Source organism: Salvelinus sp. IW2-2015, linkage group LG33 (genome assembly GCF_002910315.2).
Source record: "Salvelinus sp. IW2-2015 linkage group LG33, ASM291031v2, whole genome shotgun sequence".
NCBI lineage: Eukaryota > Metazoa > Chordata > Actinopteri > Salmoniformes > Salmonidae > Salvelinus > Salvelinus sp. IW2-2015.
In genome coordinates, this window is record NC_036872.1 from 22,053,832 (window position 1) to 22,074,010 (window position 20,179).

The 20,179-nt window shown below is 46.0% G+C and overlaps 1 protein-coding gene across 3 annotated transcripts; it reads left to right on the top strand.

The window, feature by feature from the left end:
• Nucleotides 1–6,997: 6,997 nt before the first annotated feature.
• LOC111957529 (acyl-CoA dehydrogenase family member 11) lies at nucleotides 6,998–19,986 on the top strand. Of its 3 annotated transcripts, none has more exons than XM_023978378.2 (15): nucleotides 6,998–7,078; nucleotides 7,698–7,989; nucleotides 8,094–8,317; nucleotides 10,084–10,183; nucleotides 10,361–10,478; nucleotides 10,592–10,734; nucleotides 10,931–11,080; nucleotides 11,160–11,254; nucleotides 11,401–11,500; nucleotides 11,635–11,775; nucleotides 11,992–12,084; nucleotides 13,356–13,463; nucleotides 18,978–19,146; nucleotides 19,395–19,461; nucleotides 19,723–19,986. In XM_023978378.2, exons 2-15 carry the CDS (start codon nucleotides 7,726–7,728, stop codon nucleotides 19,835–19,837), a joined length of 1,887 nt encoding a protein of 628 aa, XP_023834146.1. In that variant the 5' UTR covers nucleotides 6,998–7,078; nucleotides 7,698–7,725; the 3' UTR covers nucleotides 19,838–19,986. The 3 variants fall into 3 exon arrangements, with proteins under 3 accessions (XP_023834146.1, XP_070293163.1, XP_023834147.1); XM_070437062.1 differs by having other exon boundaries at nucleotides 7,057–7,109; XM_023978379.2 differs by lacking the exon at nucleotides 6,998–7,078 and adding an exon at nucleotides 7,385–7,473.
• The last annotated feature ends 193 nt before the right edge of the window (nucleotides 19,987–20,179 follow it).

Consider the following 20,179-nt stretch of genomic DNA (forward strand, 5'->3'; position numbering starts at 1 on the left):
GTTCATCAATGAGCTTGACGCCTTGATAAGCTCCTTTCCTGAGGATGGCTCACTCTCACAGTTCTGGGTGACTTTAACCTCCCACGTCTACTTTGACTCATTCCTCTCTGCCTCCTTCTTTCCACTCCTCTCCTCTTTTGACCTCACCCTCTCACCTTCCCCCCCTACTCACAAGGCAGGCAATACGCTTGACCTCATCTTTACTAGATGCTGTTCTACACTAATCTCATTGCAACTCCCTCCAAGTCTCTGACACTACCTTGTATCCTTTTCCCTCTCGCTCTCATCCACACTTCCCACACTGCACCTATCGGATGGTATCGCGCCGTCCCAACCTTCGCTCTCTCTCCCGCTACTCTCTCCTCTTCCATCCTATCATCTCTTCCCTCTGCTCAAACCTTCTCCAACCTATCTCCTGATTCTGCCTCCTAACCCTCCTCTCCTCCTTTCTACATCTTTGACTCTCTATGTCCCCTATCCTCCAGGCCGGCTCGGTCCTCCCTCCTGCTCCGTGGCTCGACGACTCATTGCGAGCTACAGAACAGGGCTCCGGGCAGCCGAGCGGAAATGGAGGAAACTCGCCTCCCTGCGGACCTGGCATCCTTTCACTCCCTCCTCTCTACATTCTCCTCTTCTGTCTCTGCTGCTAAGCCACTTTCTACCACTCTAAATTCCAAGCATCTGCCTCTAACCCTAGGAAGCTCTTTGCCACCTTCTCTCCCTCCTGAATCCTCCTCCCTCCCCCCCTCCTCCCTCTCTGCGGAAGACTTTGTCAACCATTTTGAAAAAGAAGGTCGACGACATCCGATCCTCGTTTGCTAAGTCAAACGACACCGCTGGTTCTGCTCACACTGTCCTACCCTGTGCTTTGACCTCTTTCTCCCCTCTCTTCCAGATGAAATCTCGCGTCTTGTGACGGCCGGCCGCCCAACAACCTGCCCGCTTGACTATCCCTCCTCTCTTCTCCAGACCATTTCCGGAGACCTTCTCCCTTACCTCACCTCGCTCATTCAACTCATCCTTGACCGCTGGCTACGTCCCTTCGCCTTCAAGAGAGCGAGAGTTGCACCTTCTGAAAAAACCTACACTCGATCCCTCTGATGTCAACAACTACAGACCAGGTATCCCTTCTTTTTTTTCTCTCCAAACTCTTGAACGTGCCGTCCTTGGCCAGCTCTCCTGCTATCTCTCTCAGAATGACCTTCTTGATCCAAATCAGTCAGGTTTCAAGACTAGTCATTCAACTGAGACTGCTCTTCTCTGTGTCACGGAGGCGCTCCGCACTGCTAAAGCTAACTCTCTCTCTCTTGCTCTCCTCTTCTAGACCTATCGGCTGCCTTTGATACTGTGAACCATCAGATCCTCCTCTCCACCCTCTCCGAGTTGGGCATCTCCGCCGCGGCCCACGCTTGGATTGCGTCCTCCCTGACAGGTCGCTCCTACCAGGTGGCGTGGCGAGAATCTGTCTCCGCACCACGTGCTCTCACCACTGGTGTCCCCAGGGCTCTGTTCTAGGCCCTCTCCTATTCTCGCTATACACCAAGTCACTTGGCTCTGTCATATCCTCAATGGTCTCTCCTATCATTGCTATGCAGACGACACACAATTAATCTTCTCCTTTCCCCCTTCTGATAACCAGGTGGCGAATCGCATCTCTGCATGTCTGGCAGACATATCAGTGTGGATGACGGATCACCACCTCAAGCTGAACCTCGGCAAGACGGAGCTGCTCTTCCTCCCGGGGAAGGACTGCCCGTTCATGATCTTGCCATCACGGTTGACAACTCCATTGTGTCCTCCTCCCAGAGCGCTAAGAACTTGGCGTGATCCTGGACAACACCCTGTCGTTCTCAAACAAACATCAAGGCGGTGACCCGTTCCTGTAGGTTCATGCTCTACAACATTCGCAGAGTACGACCCTGCCTCACACAGGAAGCGGCGCAGGTCCTAATCCAGGCACTTGTCATCTCCCGTCTGGATTACTGCAACTCGCTGTTGGCTGGGCTCCCTGCCTGTGCGATTAAACCCCTAACAACTCTCCAGAACGCCGCAGCCCGTCTGGGTTTCAACCTTCCAAGTTCTCTCACGTCACCCGCTCCTCCGCTCTCTCCACTGGCTTCCAGTTGAAGCTCGCATCCGCTACAAGACCATGGTGCTTGCCTACGGAGCTGTGAGGGGAACGGCACTCCGTACTTCAGGCTCTGATCAGGCCCTACACCCAAACAAGGGCACTGCGTTCATCCACCTCTGGCCTGCTCGCCTCCCTACCTCTGAGGAAGTACAGCTCCCGCTCAGCCCAGTCAAAACTGTTCGCTGCTCTGGCACCCCAATGGTGGAACAAACTCCCCCACGACCAGGTCAGCGGAATCAATCACCACCTTCGGAGACACCTGAAACCCACCTCTTTAAGGAATACCTAGGATAGGATAAAGTAATCCTTCTAACCCCCCCCCCCCTTAAAAGAGTTAGATGCACTATTGTAAAGTGGTTGTTCCACTGGACATCATAGGTGAATGCACCAACTTGTAAGTCGCTCTGGATAAGAGCGTCTGCTAATGACTTAAATGTAATGTAATGTATACCTCACATCTCCAAAATAGGCTATCTAATGTTAGAATCCCTCACTTCAAAGGCAGTTATAGTTCAATGAACTAATCACTGATCATAATCTTGAATGTGATTGGCCTGACTGAACACATGGCTTAAGGCTCGATGAATTTAACTGTGTTCAAATGAGGCCTCACCTCCTGGCTTACACTAGTGACGCCATATCCCGTGCATCCCGAGCAGGGCAACATTTACGATAAGCAAATTTCCAATTTATTAAAAATAAAATACGTTTTTTGTCTTTTTGAGCTTCTAGTCATGAATCTATGCAGCCTACCCAATCCTACATTTTTATAGCTACTGTTAGCATGCCTCCTGGGCCATATCAGCGTTCCTCAACTGAGTTCCCTGAATTCCTATCGGACCTTGTAGTCATAGCAGATAATATTCAAATTTTGGGTGACTTTAATATTCACATGGAAAAGTCCACAGACCCATCCAAAAGGCTTTTCGGAGCCATCATCGACTCAGTGGGTTTTGTTCAACATGTCTCTGGACCTACTCACTGCCACAGTAATACTCTGGACCTAGTTTTGTCCCATGGAATAAATGTTGTGGATTTAATGTTTTTTCCTCATAATCCTGGACTATCGGACCACCATTTTATTACGTTTGCAATCGCAACAAATAATCTGCTCAGACCCCAACCAAGGAGCATCAAAAGTTGTGCTATAAATTCCTCAGACAACCAAGATTCTTTGATGCCCTTCCAGACTCCCTCTGCCTACCCAAAGGACGTCAGAGGACAAAAATCAGTTAACCACCTAACTGAGGAACTCAATTTAACCTTGCGCAATACCCTAGATGCAAGTTGCACTCTAAAAACTAAAAACATTTGTCAATAAGAAAACTAGCTCCCTGGTATACAGAAAATACCGAGCTCTGAAGCAAGCTTCCAGAAAATTGGAACGGAAATGGCGCCACACCAAACTGGAAGTCTTCCGACTAGCTTGGAAAGACAGTACCGTGCAGTATCGAAGAGCCCTCACTGCTGCTCGATCATTCTACTTTTTCCAACTTAAATTGAGGAAAATAAGAAAATCCGAAATTTATTTTTGATACTGTCGCAAAGCTAACTAAAAAGCAGCATTCCCCAAGAGAAGATGGCTTTCACTTCAGCAGTAATAAATTCATGAACTTCTTTGAGGAAAAGATCTTGATCATTAGAAAGCAAATTACGGACTCCTCTTTAAATCTGCATATTCCTCCAAAGCTCAGTTGTCCTGAGTCTGCACAACTCTGCAGGACCTAGGATCAAGAGAGAACACTCAAGTGTTTTAGTAAACTATATCTCTTGACAGAATGATGGAAATAATCATGGCCTCTAAACTTCAAGCTGCATACTGGACCCTATTCAACTAAACTACTGGAAAGAGCTGCTTCCTGTGCTTGGCCCCCCTATGTTGAACATAATAAATGGCTCTCTATCCACCGGATGTGTACAAACTCACTAAAAGTGGCAGTAATAAAGCCTCTCTTGAAAAAGCCAGACCTTGACCCAGAAAAATATAAAACTATCGGCCTATATCGAATCTTCCATTCCTTCAAAAAAAAAGAAAAAGCTGTTGCGCAGCAACTCACTGCCTTCCTGAAGACAAACAATGATATGAAATGCTTCCAGTCTGATTTTTAGACCCCATCATAGCACTGGAGACTGCACTTGTGGAAGGTGTTAATTACCTTTTAATGGTGTCAGACCAAGGCTCTGCATCTGTCTCGTGCCCTAGACCTTAGTGCTTGCTTTTGATACCATTGATCACCACATTCTTTGGAGAGATTGAAACACCCAAATTGGTCTACAACGGGACAAGTTTCTGGCCTGGTTTAGATCTTATCTGTCGGAAAGATCCAGTTTGTCTCTGTGAATGGTTTGTCCTCTGACAAATCAACTGTAAATTTCGGTGTTCCTCAAGGTTCCGTTTTAGGACCACTATGTTTTTCACTATATATTTTACCTCTTGGGGATGTCATTTCGAAAACATAATGTGAACTTTCACTGCTATGCGGATGACACACAGCTGTACATTTCAATGAAACATGGTGAAGCCCACAAATTGCCCTCGCTAGAAGCCTGTGTTTCCAGACATAAGGAAGTGGATGGCTGCAAACTTTCACTTTAAACTCGACAAAACAGAGATGCTTGTTCTAGGTCCAAGAAACAAAGAGATCTTCTGTTGAATCTGACAATTAATCTTGATGGTTGTACAGTCGTCTCAAAATAAAACTGTGAAGGACCTCTGCGTTATTCTGGACCCTGATCTCTCTTTTGACGAACTAATCAAGACTGTTTCAAGGACAGCTTTTTTCCATCTACGTAACATTGCAAAAATCTGAAACTTTCTGTCCAAAAATAATGCAGAAAAATTCATCCATGCTTTTGTTACTTCTAGGTTAGATACTGCAATGCTCTACTTTCCGGCTACCTGGATAAAGCACTAAATAAACTTCAGTTAGTGCTAAATACGGCTGCTAGAATCCTGACTAGAACCAAAACATTTGATCATATTACTCCAGTGCTAGCCTCCCTACACTGGCTTCCTGTTAAGGCAAGGGCTGATTTCAATGTTTTACTGCTAACCTACAAAGCATTACATGGGCTTGCTCCTACCTATCTTTACGATTTGGTCCTGCCGTACATACCTACATGTACGCTCGGTCACAAGACGCAGGCCTCCTAATTGTCCAAGAATTTCTAAGCAAACAGCTGGAGGCAGGGCTTTCTCCTATAGAGCTCCATTTATATGGAACGGTCTGCCTACCCATTGTGAGAGACGCAGACTCGGTCTCAACCTTTAAGTCTTTACTGAAGACTCATCTCTTCAGTAGGTCATATGATTGAGTGTAGTCTGGCCCAGGAGTGTGAAGGTGAACGGAAAGGCTCTGGAGCAACGAACCGCCCTTGCTGTGTCTGCCTGGCCGGTTCCCTCTCTCCACTGGGATTCTCTGCCTCTAACCCTATTACAGGGGCTGAGTCACTGGCTTACTGGTGCTCTTCCATGCCGTCTCTAAGAGGGGTGTGTCCACTTGAGTGGGTCGAGTCACTGACGTGATCTTCCTGTCCGGGTTGGGGCCCCCCCTTGGGTTGTACCGTGGCGGAGATCTTTGTGGGCTATACTCGGCTTGTCTCAGGATGGTAAGTTGGTGGTTGAAGATATCCTCTAGTGGTGTGGGGCTGTGCTTTGGCAAAGTGGGTGGGGTTATATCCTGCCTGTTTGGCCCTGTCCGGGGGTATCATCGGATGGGCCACAGTGTCTCCTGACCCCCTGTCTCAGCCTCCAGTATTTATGCTGCAGTAGTTTATGTGTCGGGGGGCTAGGTTCAGTCTGTTATATCTGGAGTACTTCTCCTGTCTTATCTGGTGTCCTGTGTGAATTTAAGTATGCTCTCTCTAATTCTCTCTTTCTTTCTTTCTCTCTCTCGGAGGACCTGAGCTCTAGAACCATGCCTCAGGACTACTGGCCTGATGACTCCTTGCTGTCCCCAGTCCACCTGGCCGTGCTGCTGCTCCAGTTTCAACTGTTCTGCCTGCGGCTATGGAACCCTGACCTGTTCACCGGACGTGCTACCTGTCCCAGACCTGCTGTGTTCAACTCTCTAGAGACAGCAGGAGCGGTACAGATACTCTTAATGATCGGCTATGAAAAGCCAACTGACATTTACTCCTGAGGTGCTGACTTGTTGCACCTCGACAACTACTGTGATTATTATTATTTGACCATGCTGGTCATTTTTGAACATTTGAAAACATCTTGGCCATGTTCTGTTATAATCTTCACCCGGCACAGCCAGAAGAGGACTGGCCACCCCTCATAGCCTGGTTCCTCTCTAGGTTTCTTCCTAGGTTTTGGCCTTTCTATGGAGTTTTTCTTAGCCACCGTGCTTCTACACCTGCATTGTTTGGGGTTTTAGGCTGGGTTTCTGTACAGCACTTTGAGATATCAGCTGATGTAAGAAGGGCTATATAAATACATTTGATTTGATTTGATAGGGCAGGAGCCTATCTCCTGTTCCTATAGCGTAAGGCAGCTTGATGTACAAGTACACTCCCAGGACACTGGTCTATCACAGGGCCTTACCCCCGAATTTATTTTAAAAAATGTATCTCTTTATCTCTCTTATTTTTCTCATTTTAACAGTCTTTGGTATGACTCGGCCAGGGATTAAGCACACAACTTTCCAATCTCAGGGTGGACACTAACCACAAGGCCACGGAGTTGGTCACACATAGTTATTGGTTTTTGGTTATTTTTTGTATTGCACTGAATATGATGTTTTTCAACTGAGAGTTCTAGATCTTTACTATAGGGTTGTCATTTATTTCATTGTAGAAGCTATGTATATCTTCTGAAAAGCAGCTGTCTAGTCTGATGTTCCAGACTTTTATTTTGAAGGTTGATAGACTTATAACGAGACCAGAGGTTGCTCCTTTATTTTGAAGGAAAGTAGGAGGGGATTCGTTGAAGTCTGAACGGTAAAAACAAAATTGCAGAAGGGATTGTTTAGTAAGGCATATTTATTCGTTTTCCTTCAAGCTTTTCTAACCACATATTTTGTAAACGTTTGACAACCATTGGTAGACTACCGTGCAGCATAGATTGCTCCGTTGCTACAGTGCCTGAACTTTGACACACTTTTGAGTCACAAGCTTTTCACACGTTGGCATTGCATAATGTTTTTTTTTGCGTTTTTTTATTCGAATTACTAAACTAAAAGTTGAAATAGTTTTTGACCACACATGACATGAGAGGTGTTGACTGTTAATTTCATTCATTCGTTTTTGTAGACTATTATTAAAGCTGCAGTCCATAATATTTCCTTCCGCAAATACGTGTGATTTCTTATTAAAGGCCCACTGAATATTTACAGGTATTTATGATCATTTAAATGAATTATTTATATATATATATATATATATATATATATATAAATCAATTGATTCTTGTTAAATATCACTTATAATGTTTAGCTAGCTTTATAGAAGTGACGGCTGGTGTTTGTTATTTTTCAAATCAAGGAGTAGGCCTTTAAATGTAACTAAAGAAATGCAGCTGCTGTTTTGAAGAAATCAGTTTACTTTGTATCATATTCAGGCCAGTGGCTTGACGTCTGAGCTCCTGGATGATGGCTGTGAACCGACAGGTCACTAGACACAGTTACCGGGTGTGTACCGGATTGTATCGGCCGCTGTCACGCAGCACCTCTGTGTGCATGGTTCAGAAGGAACTGGTTCGGCCTCCCCAAGATGTCCCCGGAGCAGAGGGGCAGGCAGAGTTCTCCCGGGCCATGATTGGAGGGTTCTTCCAGGAGAGGCCAATGCTGAAGAACCCCTTCCTGGAGGACGCTCTGCTACAGGGATACCTGAGGAGACACCTGCCCAGTGAGGTGTGTGTGTACTGTGTATGCCATAATGTTTCAGAATGGATTGAAACTATGACGATGATGCTTTATCTGTTAGTCACTGACGATGATGGTGTGTGTGTTCCCAGGCAGTGTATTCCGACCTGCGTGTGTTTGGAGACCGATTGGTGCGTGAGGTGGATGGGTGGGGTCGGGAGTGTGAGGTCACACCCCCTCGGTTGGTGACCTATGACCCCTGGGGTTGCCGTGTTGACCGCATTGTCACTTCCCCTGCCTGGCAACGCATGAAGGACCTATCAGCACAGGAGGGGCTGGTTGCCATCGGATACGAGAGGAGCTACGGGGAGTGGAGGTGTACCTGAACCATACACACTGAATCCTTACCTAAACCCTAATACATATACACTCACTTGACAAACACACACTGAATCCTTACCTAAACCCTAATACATATACACTCACCTGACAAACACACAGCGAACATAAAAACATTTAAGTGACATTAATTTCAGAAACAACTCATTGGCATTTTGTGACTTGACATTATTAGAATTTCATACACCAATAGTATGTGTCAGCTAAGGTTAAATATAAACTCAGCAAAAAAAGAAACGTCCTCTCACTGTCAACTGCGTTTATTTTCAGCAAACTTCACATGTGTAAATATTTGTATGAACATAACAAGATTCAACAACCCGTGAGATATAACTGAACAAGTTCCACAGACATGTGACTAACAGAAATGGAATATTAGGTCCCTGAACAAAGGGGGGGGTGAAAATCCAAAGTACACGTCAGTATCTGGTGTGGCACCAGCTGCATTAAGTACTGCAATGCATCTCCTCCTCATGGACTGCACCAGATTTGCCAGTTCTTGCTGTGAGATGTTACCCACCTCTTCCACCAAGGCACCTGCAAGTTCCCGGACATTTCTGGGGGGAATGGCCCTAGCCCTCACCTTTCGATCCAACAGGTCCACAGACGTGCTCAATGGGATTGAGATCCGGGCTCTTCACTGACCATGGCCAGAACACTGACATTCCTGTCTTGCAGGAAATCACACACAGAACGAGCAGTATGGCTGGTGGCATTGTCATTCTGGAAGGTCATGTCTGGATGAGCCTGCAGGAAGGCTACCACATGAGAGATGAGGATGTCTTCCCTGTAACGCACAGTGTTGAGATTGCCTGCAATGACAACAAGCTCAGTCCGATGATGCTGTGACACACCGCCCCAGACCATGACGGACCCTCCACCTCCAAATCGATCCTGCTCCAGAGTACAGGCCTCGGTGTAACGTTCATTCCTTCGATGATAAACGCAAATCCGACCATCACCCCTGGTGAGACAAAACCGTGACTCGTCAGTGAAGACCACTTTTTGCCAGTCCTGTCTGGTCCAGCAACGGTGGGCGATGTTGTTGCCGGTGATGTCTGGAGAGGACCTGCCTTACAACACGCCTACAAGCCCTCAGTCCAGCCTCTCTCAGCCTATTGCGGACAGTCTGAGCACTGATGGAGGGATTGTGCGTTCCTCGTGTAACTCGGGCAGTTGTTGTTGTCGTCCTGTACCTGTCCCGCAGGTGTGACGTTTGGATGTACCGATCCTGTACAGGTGTTGTTACACGTGGTCTGCCACTGCGAGGACGGTCAGCTGTCCGTCCTGTCTCCCTGTAGCGCTGTGTTAGGCATCTCACAGTATGGACATTGCAATTTATTTCCCTGGCCACATCTGCAGTCCTCATGCCTCCTTGCAGCATGCCTAAGGCACGTTCACACAGATGAGCAGAGACACTGGGKATCTTTCTTTTGGTGTTTTTCAGAGTCAGTAGAAAGGCCTCTTTAGTGTCCTAAGTTTTCATAACTGTGACCTTAATTGCCTACCGTCTGTAATCTGTTAGTGTCTTAAATACCATTCCCCAGGTGCATGTTCATTAATTGTTTATGGTTCATTGAACAAGCATGGGAAACAGTGTTTAAACCCTTTACAATGAAGATCTGTGAAGTTATTTGGATTTTTACGAATTATCTCTGAAAGACAGGGTCCTGAAAAAGGGACGTTTCTTTTTTTGCTGAGTTTAGTACTAATATAAAGTGTGTGTGTGTGTGTGTGTTCCAGTCGTGTGTACCAGATGTGTAAGCTGTATCTGTACTCTCCCTCCTCTGGTCTCTACACCTGTCCTCTGGCTATGACTGATGGAGCTGCCAAGGTTATACAGGTGTGTGTATGTTTGTTTGTGTGTGTCTGTCTGTCTGAATTAACTTTACTGGTTATCACTGCTCATGTTGGAATTGATGATTTGTTGATTTGTGTTCCACACACAAACACAAAGTCACTACAACTTGTGATATTCTGATTCATAAACTTGTCTGCGTGTCTGTGTGTGCATGCCTAGTCTCTGGGTGTGTCTTGGCCAGTAGCGGACGCCTTCAGCCGCCTGACCTCTCGTGACCCTGAGCACTTCTGGACGTCTGGACAGTGGATGACTGAACGCAGGGGCGGATCTGACGTAGGTCAGTGTGTCTGTATTCTCTCTGGTTGGTTACATACAATGTATTAGATGATGATGGGTTCCATGCCTACTGATGATAATGGTATTTGTGTGTGTGAACGTGTGTGTGTCTAGGCAATGGTACAGAGACCGTAGCGTTGCCTCAGAGTGATGGTACATACAGACTGTCAGGTTTCAAGTGGTTCACCTCGGCTACAGATGCAGACATGACTCTCACACTGGCCAGAGTCACAGACGTAGACGGACAGACCACATCGGTACCACTCAATGTTCATCAGCCCTAATTTTTTCAGTTCTTTACTCCTTACTCTTCCGCTCATACTAACACCAGATCCCTGACCCCTCACCTCTTACTTGACCTCCTCACTCCTGATTCTCTGACCCATTAAATCCCCCCCCACGCACATCTGTCTTCCTCCTCCTAACTGGTGTGTGTGTGTATGTCCGTCTCAGGGCAGTAGGGGTCTGTCTATGTTCTATGCTGCAGTGCGTGATGAGCAGGGGATGGTTCAGGGCATCGAGGTCCAAAGACTGAAGGACAAACTGGGAACCAGACAGATGCCCACTGCCGAGCTGCTGCTGGACGGCCTGCCTGCTCACAGGGTCAGATTCTCTATCTCACTCTCACCCTCACTCTCACTCTCACTCTCACAGACACTAACATTCCTCCCTTCTTTCTCAGCTGTCAGAAGAGGGGAGAGGTGTGGCGTGTATAGCCAACATGCTGACTGTGACTCGTATCCATAACAGCGTGTCTGCTGTGGCTGGTATGAGGAGGTAGGACATCTATTCACTACTACCCACTGCCGTACTAACGGTCAAGAGTGTGTATTGATGGTGTGTGTGTGTGTGTGTGTGTGTGTGTGTGTGTGTGTGTGTGTGTGTGTGTGTGTGTGTGTGTGTGTGTGTGTGTGCGCGCGCAGGGTACTCCAGCTTGCTCGTGACTACGCCACACGTCGCTCTACCTTTGGGAAGCTCTTAAGAGACCATCCCCTTCACATGCAGACCCTCGCTAGGATGGAGGTCAGCTGAATATAAAGTTGTAAAATAGAATACCCTACTATAACCCCTAAACCTACCACTTGTCTCCACCTTGTCTTCACACACTTCAGCTCTCTTTTTCTCTTCTTCCTCCCCTCAATACCTTCCTCCTATAGGTGGAGACTCGAGGAGCGTTCCTGCTGGTGATGGACGTCTGTCGTCTGATTGGCCGAGAGGAGACAGGCCACTCCTCCCAGCTGGAGACTCACCTCCTTCGCCTGCTCACACCTGTGGCTAAACTCTACACTGGCAAACAGGTACACACACGCACACAAACACTCTGTTTTTGTCAACAAACAGGTAGCCAATTACATTACATCAGAAATCAGTACATAGACATTGGTTAATACTGGCAGATGGCAGTGGAAAACTGGTGTGTGTATTTAATCATTTTTGTCGTTGTATAAAGGCATTAGAGATGTGTGTGAGGTGATGCAGGGTGTGTGTGTGTGTACCATCCCTGTGTGTCTCAGGCGGTTGCCGTGATTTCCGAGGGGCTGGAGAGTTTTGGGGGGCAGGGCTACATCGAGGACACGGGACTACCTGCAATGCTCAGAGATGCTCAGGTAGGTAGTCACATGATGTACACAGACTTACTTTGTGTTACGTAATGGAGTAAAGTTATGGATGAAGTAGTTTGTTACTTTCAGTCTGTTACTCAACAGCAACAATTGAGTGGCAATAGTTGTAGTGCAACAGTACCCAGGGCCAGACTACTGCATTTGGGGCCCCGACCTCCAGGGTGCAAATGTTCTGCAATTCGACACTTTTTGCTATGGGTCAGATAGAAAAACGATACTGTTTTATAGCTCATCTCATGCCATTGTTCACCTTGTGCCATGAGGCTGAGAGAAAATTGTGCAGTTTGAAGGTGAATTTCCTGCAATTCTACACATGTTTCTATCATACAAAAAACATATTTTTGGTTGGGGGCACCAAGGAAGTCGGGGGCCCCGGGGCCAGGGCTCTAAATTTAAATATTTAATTGGTAGCACTGGTGCTCCCAATTGGTGCTCACCACATAAAATGTAGGAGCCCCAGAAAATACGATTTCAAAACATTTATTGAGATATAGCCTATATTGGGATTATATGAATTCAATTTACTTTTGAAGCACATGTTGTGCCCGATAAACTAATATTTAACACTATAAAGGCATTAGTTAAGCTAAGATGTTGATACGAATACCTGTCATTGAAATTACAAAGTAATGTGTGGAATATTAGGTGTCTACATTGTGTAAAAGCACTGTTTTCCAATTGATATGGAGTACATAGAAAATTGTACACTGTCTCTTTAAAAAAGTCAGGTTTGTGATGATGACATACAAGAGACCTGTCATTCATTCATTGCTATGATCATTGATCCCCTAAAGAAGCTATCCCTTTACCTTTCTTTCTGTGACCCAAAATGTTTGGATATACTGGTAAAGTTACCACGTTGTTAGCTAGCTAACCCTTTGAGATAACCTGACTCAACAAAGTGTAAACAAATGGTTAACTACGCGCAAGTAGTTTTTGAACTGCCCACAACATGGTTTATGAATGTAAAATGCGGTCCTGGCAATTCAGGTACTATGGGTCAGATCTTTTGACCTGATTGGGCTACAAGCAAACCGTTTTCACTGTAGTAATGGTGCAACCATGACGCTATCAAATCTGCACACTTTTTTCTCTAGGGCACTCGTTAACAACGGTACAGCGTATCCTTATAATTTTAATATTTTTCCTAGTCGCACAGTGCTCATTTTAGAGCCCTGCCCAGGTCACATGCCCCTCGCTCCTATTCGGTAATCCAGCCCTGACAGTACCTCTTCTCTCTCTCACTCTATTTCTAGGTGTTGAGTATCTGGGAGGGGACCACTAATGTTCTGTCTCTTGATGTTCTGCGCTGCGTCTCTCGGAGCTCGGGCCTCGTACTGCAGGCCTACTTCACACACACTCAGGTCAGGGTCCCTTAACCCTCTACTGACTAAGCCTTGTCTAAGCCGGGGGTTGGGGGGGTTCTACTAAGCTATATGGAATTGTTTTAAGAAGGTCATACCAAGGATCATTTAGCTATTTGATTTTTAATTTTAAGACCTATTGAAGTATAAAAAAATTATAATTATTATATGATGAACATTTTTATTTGGCCTAACTGCTGTTAGCCCATACAAAAGCATTGAATAACAGATTCACTACATGGAACAACAGATATCAAAAGGAAGTTTGTTCTGAAGTGTCTGTCCTATATCTGAGAGATATAAGAAAGATCTGGAAACATGTATTTAACCCCTTATTTTTGGCACTAAACAGTCTCCATATATACTTCCATTCKTTTTTCCAACTGGTACCGGGGACCTTCAGGCCTGTAGGCATCCTAGAGCAGAACCACCAACATGTTAGTGTGTAGTCCAAACTGTTGGGACGTAACAGACCATTTTGTGAGATTTTCGTGATGTCTCATGGTCTGACAAACACCACTCTAGCTCTGTCACCTTTCACCGCACATGCGGAAGTACGACATCGGTGGAAGCGGTGGATTGAGAAGCATCGAATGCAAAAATATATATTTCTAGCTTAAACTGACAGTTTTTTTTTTATGGGGATTGTTTTATTATTCTAATTACACTGAACAGAAATATAAACACAGCATGTGAAGTGTTGGTCCCATGTTTCATGAGCTGAAATAAAATATCTGAGAAATGTTCCATAGTCACACAAAGCTTATTTCTCGAAAATGTTGTTTACATTCCTGTTAGTGAGCATTTCTCCTTTGCCAAGACAATCCATCCACCTGACAGGTGTGGCATATCAATAAGCTGGTTAAACAGCATTATCATTACACAGGTGCACTTTGTGCTGGGGACAATAAAAGGCCACTCTAAAATGTACAGTTTTGTCACACAACACAATGCCACAGATGTTTTGAGGTAGCGTGCAATTGGCATGCTGACTGCAGGAATGTCCACCAGAGCTGTTGCCAGAGAATTTAATGTTACATTTTACATTTTAGTCATTTAGCAGACGCTCTTATCCAGAGCGACTTACAGTAGAGTGCATACATTTTATTACATTTTTACATACTGACACAAGGATATCCCTACCGGCCAAGAGCAGACGCTCTTATCCAGAGCGACTTACAGTAGAGTGCATACATTTTATTACATTTTTTTTTTACATACTGAGACAAGGATATCCCTACCGGCCAAACCCTCCCTACCGTCCAAACCCTCCCTAACCCGGACGACGCTATGCCAATTGTGCGTCGCCCCACGGATCTCCCGGTTGCGGCCGGCTGCGACAGAGCCTGGGCGCGAACCCAGCCCAGCCTGGGCGCGAACCCAAGGACTCTGGTGGCGCAGCTAGCACTGCGATGCAGTGCCCTAGACCACTGCGCCACCCGGGAGATACATGAGATGTTCATAAGAATTCTCTACCATAAGCTGCCTCCAACGTTGTTTCCAAGAATTTGGCGTCCTATTGGCCTCACAACCGCAGACCACGTGTAACCACGCCAGCCCAGGACCTCCACATCCGGCTTCTTCACTTGCGGGATCGTCTGAGACCAGCCACCCGGACAGCTGATGAAACTGAGTTTGCACAACTAAAGAATTTCTGCACAAACTGTCAGAAACCGTCTGAGGGAAGCTCATCTGCGTGTACGTCGTCCTCAACAGGGTCTTGACCTGACTGCAGTTCGGCGTCATAATCGACTTCAGTGGGCAAATGCTCACCTTCAATGGCCACTGGCACGCTGGAGAAGTGTGCTCTTCACGGATTAATCGTGGTTTCAACTGTAACGGGCAGACGGCGTGTATGGTGTTGTGTTGGCAAGCGGTTTGCTGATGTCAACATTGTGCCCCATGGTGGGATTATGGTATGGGCAGGCATAAACTACGGACAACGATCACAATTGCATTTTATTGATGGTCATTTGAATGCACAGAGATACCGTGACGAGATCCTGAGGCCCATTGTTGTGCCATTTATCCACTACCATCACCTCATGTTTCAGCATGATAATGCACAGCCCCATGTCACAATTCCTGGAAGCTGTAAATGTCCCAGTTATTCCATGGCCTGCATAATCACCAGACATGTCACCCATTGAGTATGTTTGGGATGCTCTGGATCGACGTGTACGACAGCATTTTCCAGCATTTTCTTCCTATTTTCTACATTGTACAGTAATAGTGAAGACATCAAACTATGAAATAACACATATTGAATCATGTAGTAACCAAAAAAGTGTTAAACAAATCAAAATATACACTGCTCAAAAAAAATAAAGGGAACACTAAAATAACACATCCTAGATCTGAATGAWTGAAATATTCTTATTAAATACTTTTTTCTTTACATAGTTGAATGTGCTGACAACAAAATCATACAAAAATTATCAATGGAAATCAAATTTATCAACCCATGGAGGTCTGGATTTGGAGTCACACTCAAAATTAAAGTGGAAAACCACACTACAGGCTGATCCAACTTTGATGTAATGTCCTTAAAACAAGTCAAAATGAGGCTCAGTAGTGTGTGTGGCCTCCACGTGCCTGTATTACCTCCCTACAACGCCTGGGCATGCTCCTGATGAGGTGGCGGTTGGTCTCCTGAGGGATCTCCTCCCAGACCTGGACTAAAGCATCCGCCAACTCCTGGACAGTCTGTGGTGCAACGTGGCGTTGGTGGATGGAGCGAGACATGATGTCCCAGATGTGCTCAATTGGATTCAGGTCTGGGGAACGGGCGGGCCAGTCCATAGCATCAATGCCTTCCTCTTGCAGGAACTGCTGACACACTCCAGCCACATGAGGTCTAGCATTGTCTTGCATTAGGAGGAACCCAGGGCCAACCGCACCAGCATATGGTCTCACAAGGGGTCTGAGGATCTCATCTCGGTACCTAATGGCAGTCAGGCTACCTCTGGCGAGCACATGGAGGGCTGTGCGGCCCCTCAAAGAAATGCCACCCCACACCATGACTGACCCACCGCCAAACCGGTCATGCTGGAGGATGTTGCAGGCAGCAGAACGTTCTCCACGGCGTCTCCAGACTCTGTCACGTCTGTCACGTGCTCAGTGTGAACCTGCTTTCATCTGTGAAGAGCACAGGGCGCCAGTGGCGAATTTGCCAATCTTGGTGTTCTCTGGCAAATGCCAAACGTCCTGCACGGTGTTGGGCTGTAAGCACAACCCCCACCTGTGGACGTCGGGCCCTCATACCACCCTCATGGAGTCTGTTTCTGACCGTTCGAGCAGACACATGCACATTTGTGGCCTGCTGGAGGTCATTTTGCAGGGCTCTGGCAGTGCTCCTCCTGCTCCTCCTTGCACAAAGGCGGAGGTAGCGGTCCTGCTGCTGGGTTGTTGCCCTCCTACGGCCTCCTCCACGTCTCCTGATGTACTGGCCTGTCTCCTGGTAGCGCCTCCATGCTCTGGACACTACGCTGACAGACACAGCAAACCTTCTTGCCACAGCTTGCATTGATGTGCCATCCTGAATGAGCTGCACTACCTGAGCCACTTGTGTGGGTTGTAGACTCCGTCTCATGCTACCACTAGAGTGAAAGCACCGCCAGCATTCAAAAGTGATCAAAACATCAGCCAGGAAGCATAGGAACTGAGAAGTGGTCTGTGGTCACCACCTGCAGAACCACTCCTTTATTGGGGGTGTCTTGCTAATTGCCTATAATTTCCACCTGTTGTCTATTCCATTTGCACAACAGCATGTGAAATTTTTTGTCAATCAGTGTTGCTTCCTAAGTGGACAGTTTGATTTCACAGAAGTGTGATTGACTTGGAGTTACATTGTGTTGTTTAAGTGTTCCCTTTATTTTTTTGAGCAGTGTATTTTATTTTTGAGATTCTTCAAATAGCCACCCTTTGCCTTTGACAGCTTTGCACACTCTTGGCATTCTCTCAACCAGCTTCTCCTGGAATGCTTTTCTAACCCTCTTGAAGGATTTCCCACATATGCTGAGCACTTGTTGGCTGCTTTTCCTTCACTCTGCGGTCCAACTCATCCCAAACCATCTCAATTGGGTTGAGGACGGGTGATTGTGGAGGCCAGGTCATCTGATCAAATAGCCCTTACACAGCTTGGAGGTTTGTTGGGTCATTGTCCAGTTGAAAAACAAATGATAGTCCCACTAAGCACAAACCAGATGGGATGGCGTATCGCTGCAGAATGCTGTGGTAGACATGCTGGTTAATTGTGCATTGAATTTTAAATAAATCACAGACAGTGTAACCATCAAAGCACCCCCACACCACCACCTCCTCCATGCTTCATGGTGGGAACCACACATGCGGAGATCATCCGTTCATCCTCTGCGTCTCACAAAGACACGGCGGTTGGAACCAAAAATCTCAAATTTGGACTCATCAGACCAAAGGACAGATTTCAACTGCTCTAATGTCCATTGCTTGTGTTTCTTGGCCCAATAAAGTATCTTCTTCTTATTGGTGTCCTTTAGAAGTGTTTTATTTGCAGCAATTGAGCATGAAGGCCCGAATCACGCAGTCTCCTCTAAACAGTTGATGTTGAGATGTCTGTTACTTGAACTCTGAAGCATTTATTTGGGCTGCAATTTCTGAGGCTGGTAACTCTAATGAACTTATCCTCTGCAGCAGAGGTAACTTCCTTTCCTGTGGCGGTCCTCATGAGAGCCAGTTTCATCATCGTGCTTGATGGTTTTTGCGACTGCACTTGAAGAAACTTTCAAAGTTCTTGACATTTTCCCTATTGACTGACCTTCATGTCTTAAAGTAATGATGGACTGTCGTTTCTCTTTGCTTATTTGAGCTGTTCTTGCCATAATATGGACTTGGTATTTTACCAAATAGGGCTATCTTCTGTATACCACCCCTACCTTGTCACAACACAACTGATTGGCTCAAACGCATTAAGAAGGAAAGAAATTCCACAAATTAACTTTTAACAAGGCACACCTGTTAATTGAAATGCATTCCAGGTGACTACCTCATGAAGCTGGTTGAAAAAATGCCAAGAGCTGCCAAAGCTGTCATCAAGGCAAAGGGTGGCTACTTTGAATAATCACAAATATAAGATATATTTTGATTTGTTTAACACTTTTTTGGTTACTACATGATTCCATATGTGTTATTTCATAGTTTTGATGTCTTCACTATTATTCTATGTAGGAAATAGTAAAAACAAAGAAAAACTCTTGAATGAGTAGGTGTATCCAAACCTTTGACTGGTACTGTATATATTTTTTACTGAGCTTAGTTTTTGTTGATAGACTTAGACAGTTAAGATCCCATTTGGGATATTTAGTTAGTTTCCGCAGCGTTTATCTAGCATCATCCTCCTTGCACCAACATTGAATGGCAGGCATGAAATACTGTTACTATTAAAAAATGAAAAAGACCCTACAACATCTGTTGATTGCTATACAAATTCCGACTTTCTCCCTCTATCTGCGTCTCTCCCTCTTACTCATCCCCCAGTCCCTGCTGGCAGCAGCCTCCCTCCCCTCCCTGTCTGTGGCTGTGAGATCAGTAGACAGCGCTCTCTCTGGTCTGAGAGAGTTCCTGCAGGCCGCTGCTCTCAAACCACCTGGCTTTATGGAGCTGGCAGCACGAGACCTGGCATACAGTTTGGCACGCATTTATATGGGTACTACACACTTTCTATTTGATATTTTTTACTCTACATCATTGGGAAGGGCCCGTAAGCAAGCATTTCACGGTAAAGTTTACACCTGTTGTTTTCGGTACATGTGACAAATACAATTCGATTTTTAACTGAGCATTGGCATAACAGGTAGCACTTACTGTATAGCCCGTCACCTTTCTCAGTTAACCATTGCCAGAGTTGGCTTGCCCTGAGGATGTATTGTGACCACATCTGTGTGTGTGTTTCAGGGGCTCTGCTCATTGACCACGCCTCATGGGAGGGAGCCTCTCACTCTGATGCCTATGCTGCTCTGCGGTAAACACACATCCGTCCCCACCACTAGTCCATAGTCCAGAGCTCTCCAACCCTGTTCCAGTAAAGCTACCCTCTAGGTTTTCACTCCAGCTAATTATTAGAATCGGGTGTGCTAGATTAGGGTTGGAGCGAAAACCTAGAGGGTAGCTTTACTGTTCCTGGTAGTTCTCCAGGAACAGGGTTGGAGAGCCCTGCCCTAGTCCTTACTAATTGTAGGCTAATAGTTCTAGCATTAAATGTGTGTATCTGTGTGTGTTACAGGTGGTGTGAGCAGGACTTGTGTCCAGTGGTAAGTAAGGCGGCCATAGGATGCTACAACATGAAGACTCTGCCCCTGGATGCTGCGCTGGTCTATGAAGAGTCAACCAGTGACTGAGGGGGTGTGGGGTTGGCTGGGGGCAGGCAATATTCGTGTTCTCAAGGCGATGTAGTCTATGTAAMAAGGGGTACTTCGTGATTAGCCTATTATGTATGACTGCATGCTATTTCCTGACCTGTGTTAAAATAAAGACTTTCTGGTGGAGAGCACTCACTCACATTTCTGTTTGATCTGAAACTGCAGCTGTCAGTGGGTCGCACACACACGAAGGCGTCTGCCTGGTCCTCACTACAATTGTCGGATGGGTGTAAGTGTGGACGTCACGTATTTTAAGGAAGTAACACTGATGACGCAGGCTTGGGGAGTCCGCGAGTCAGATGATGTTGTACATAATGTTCA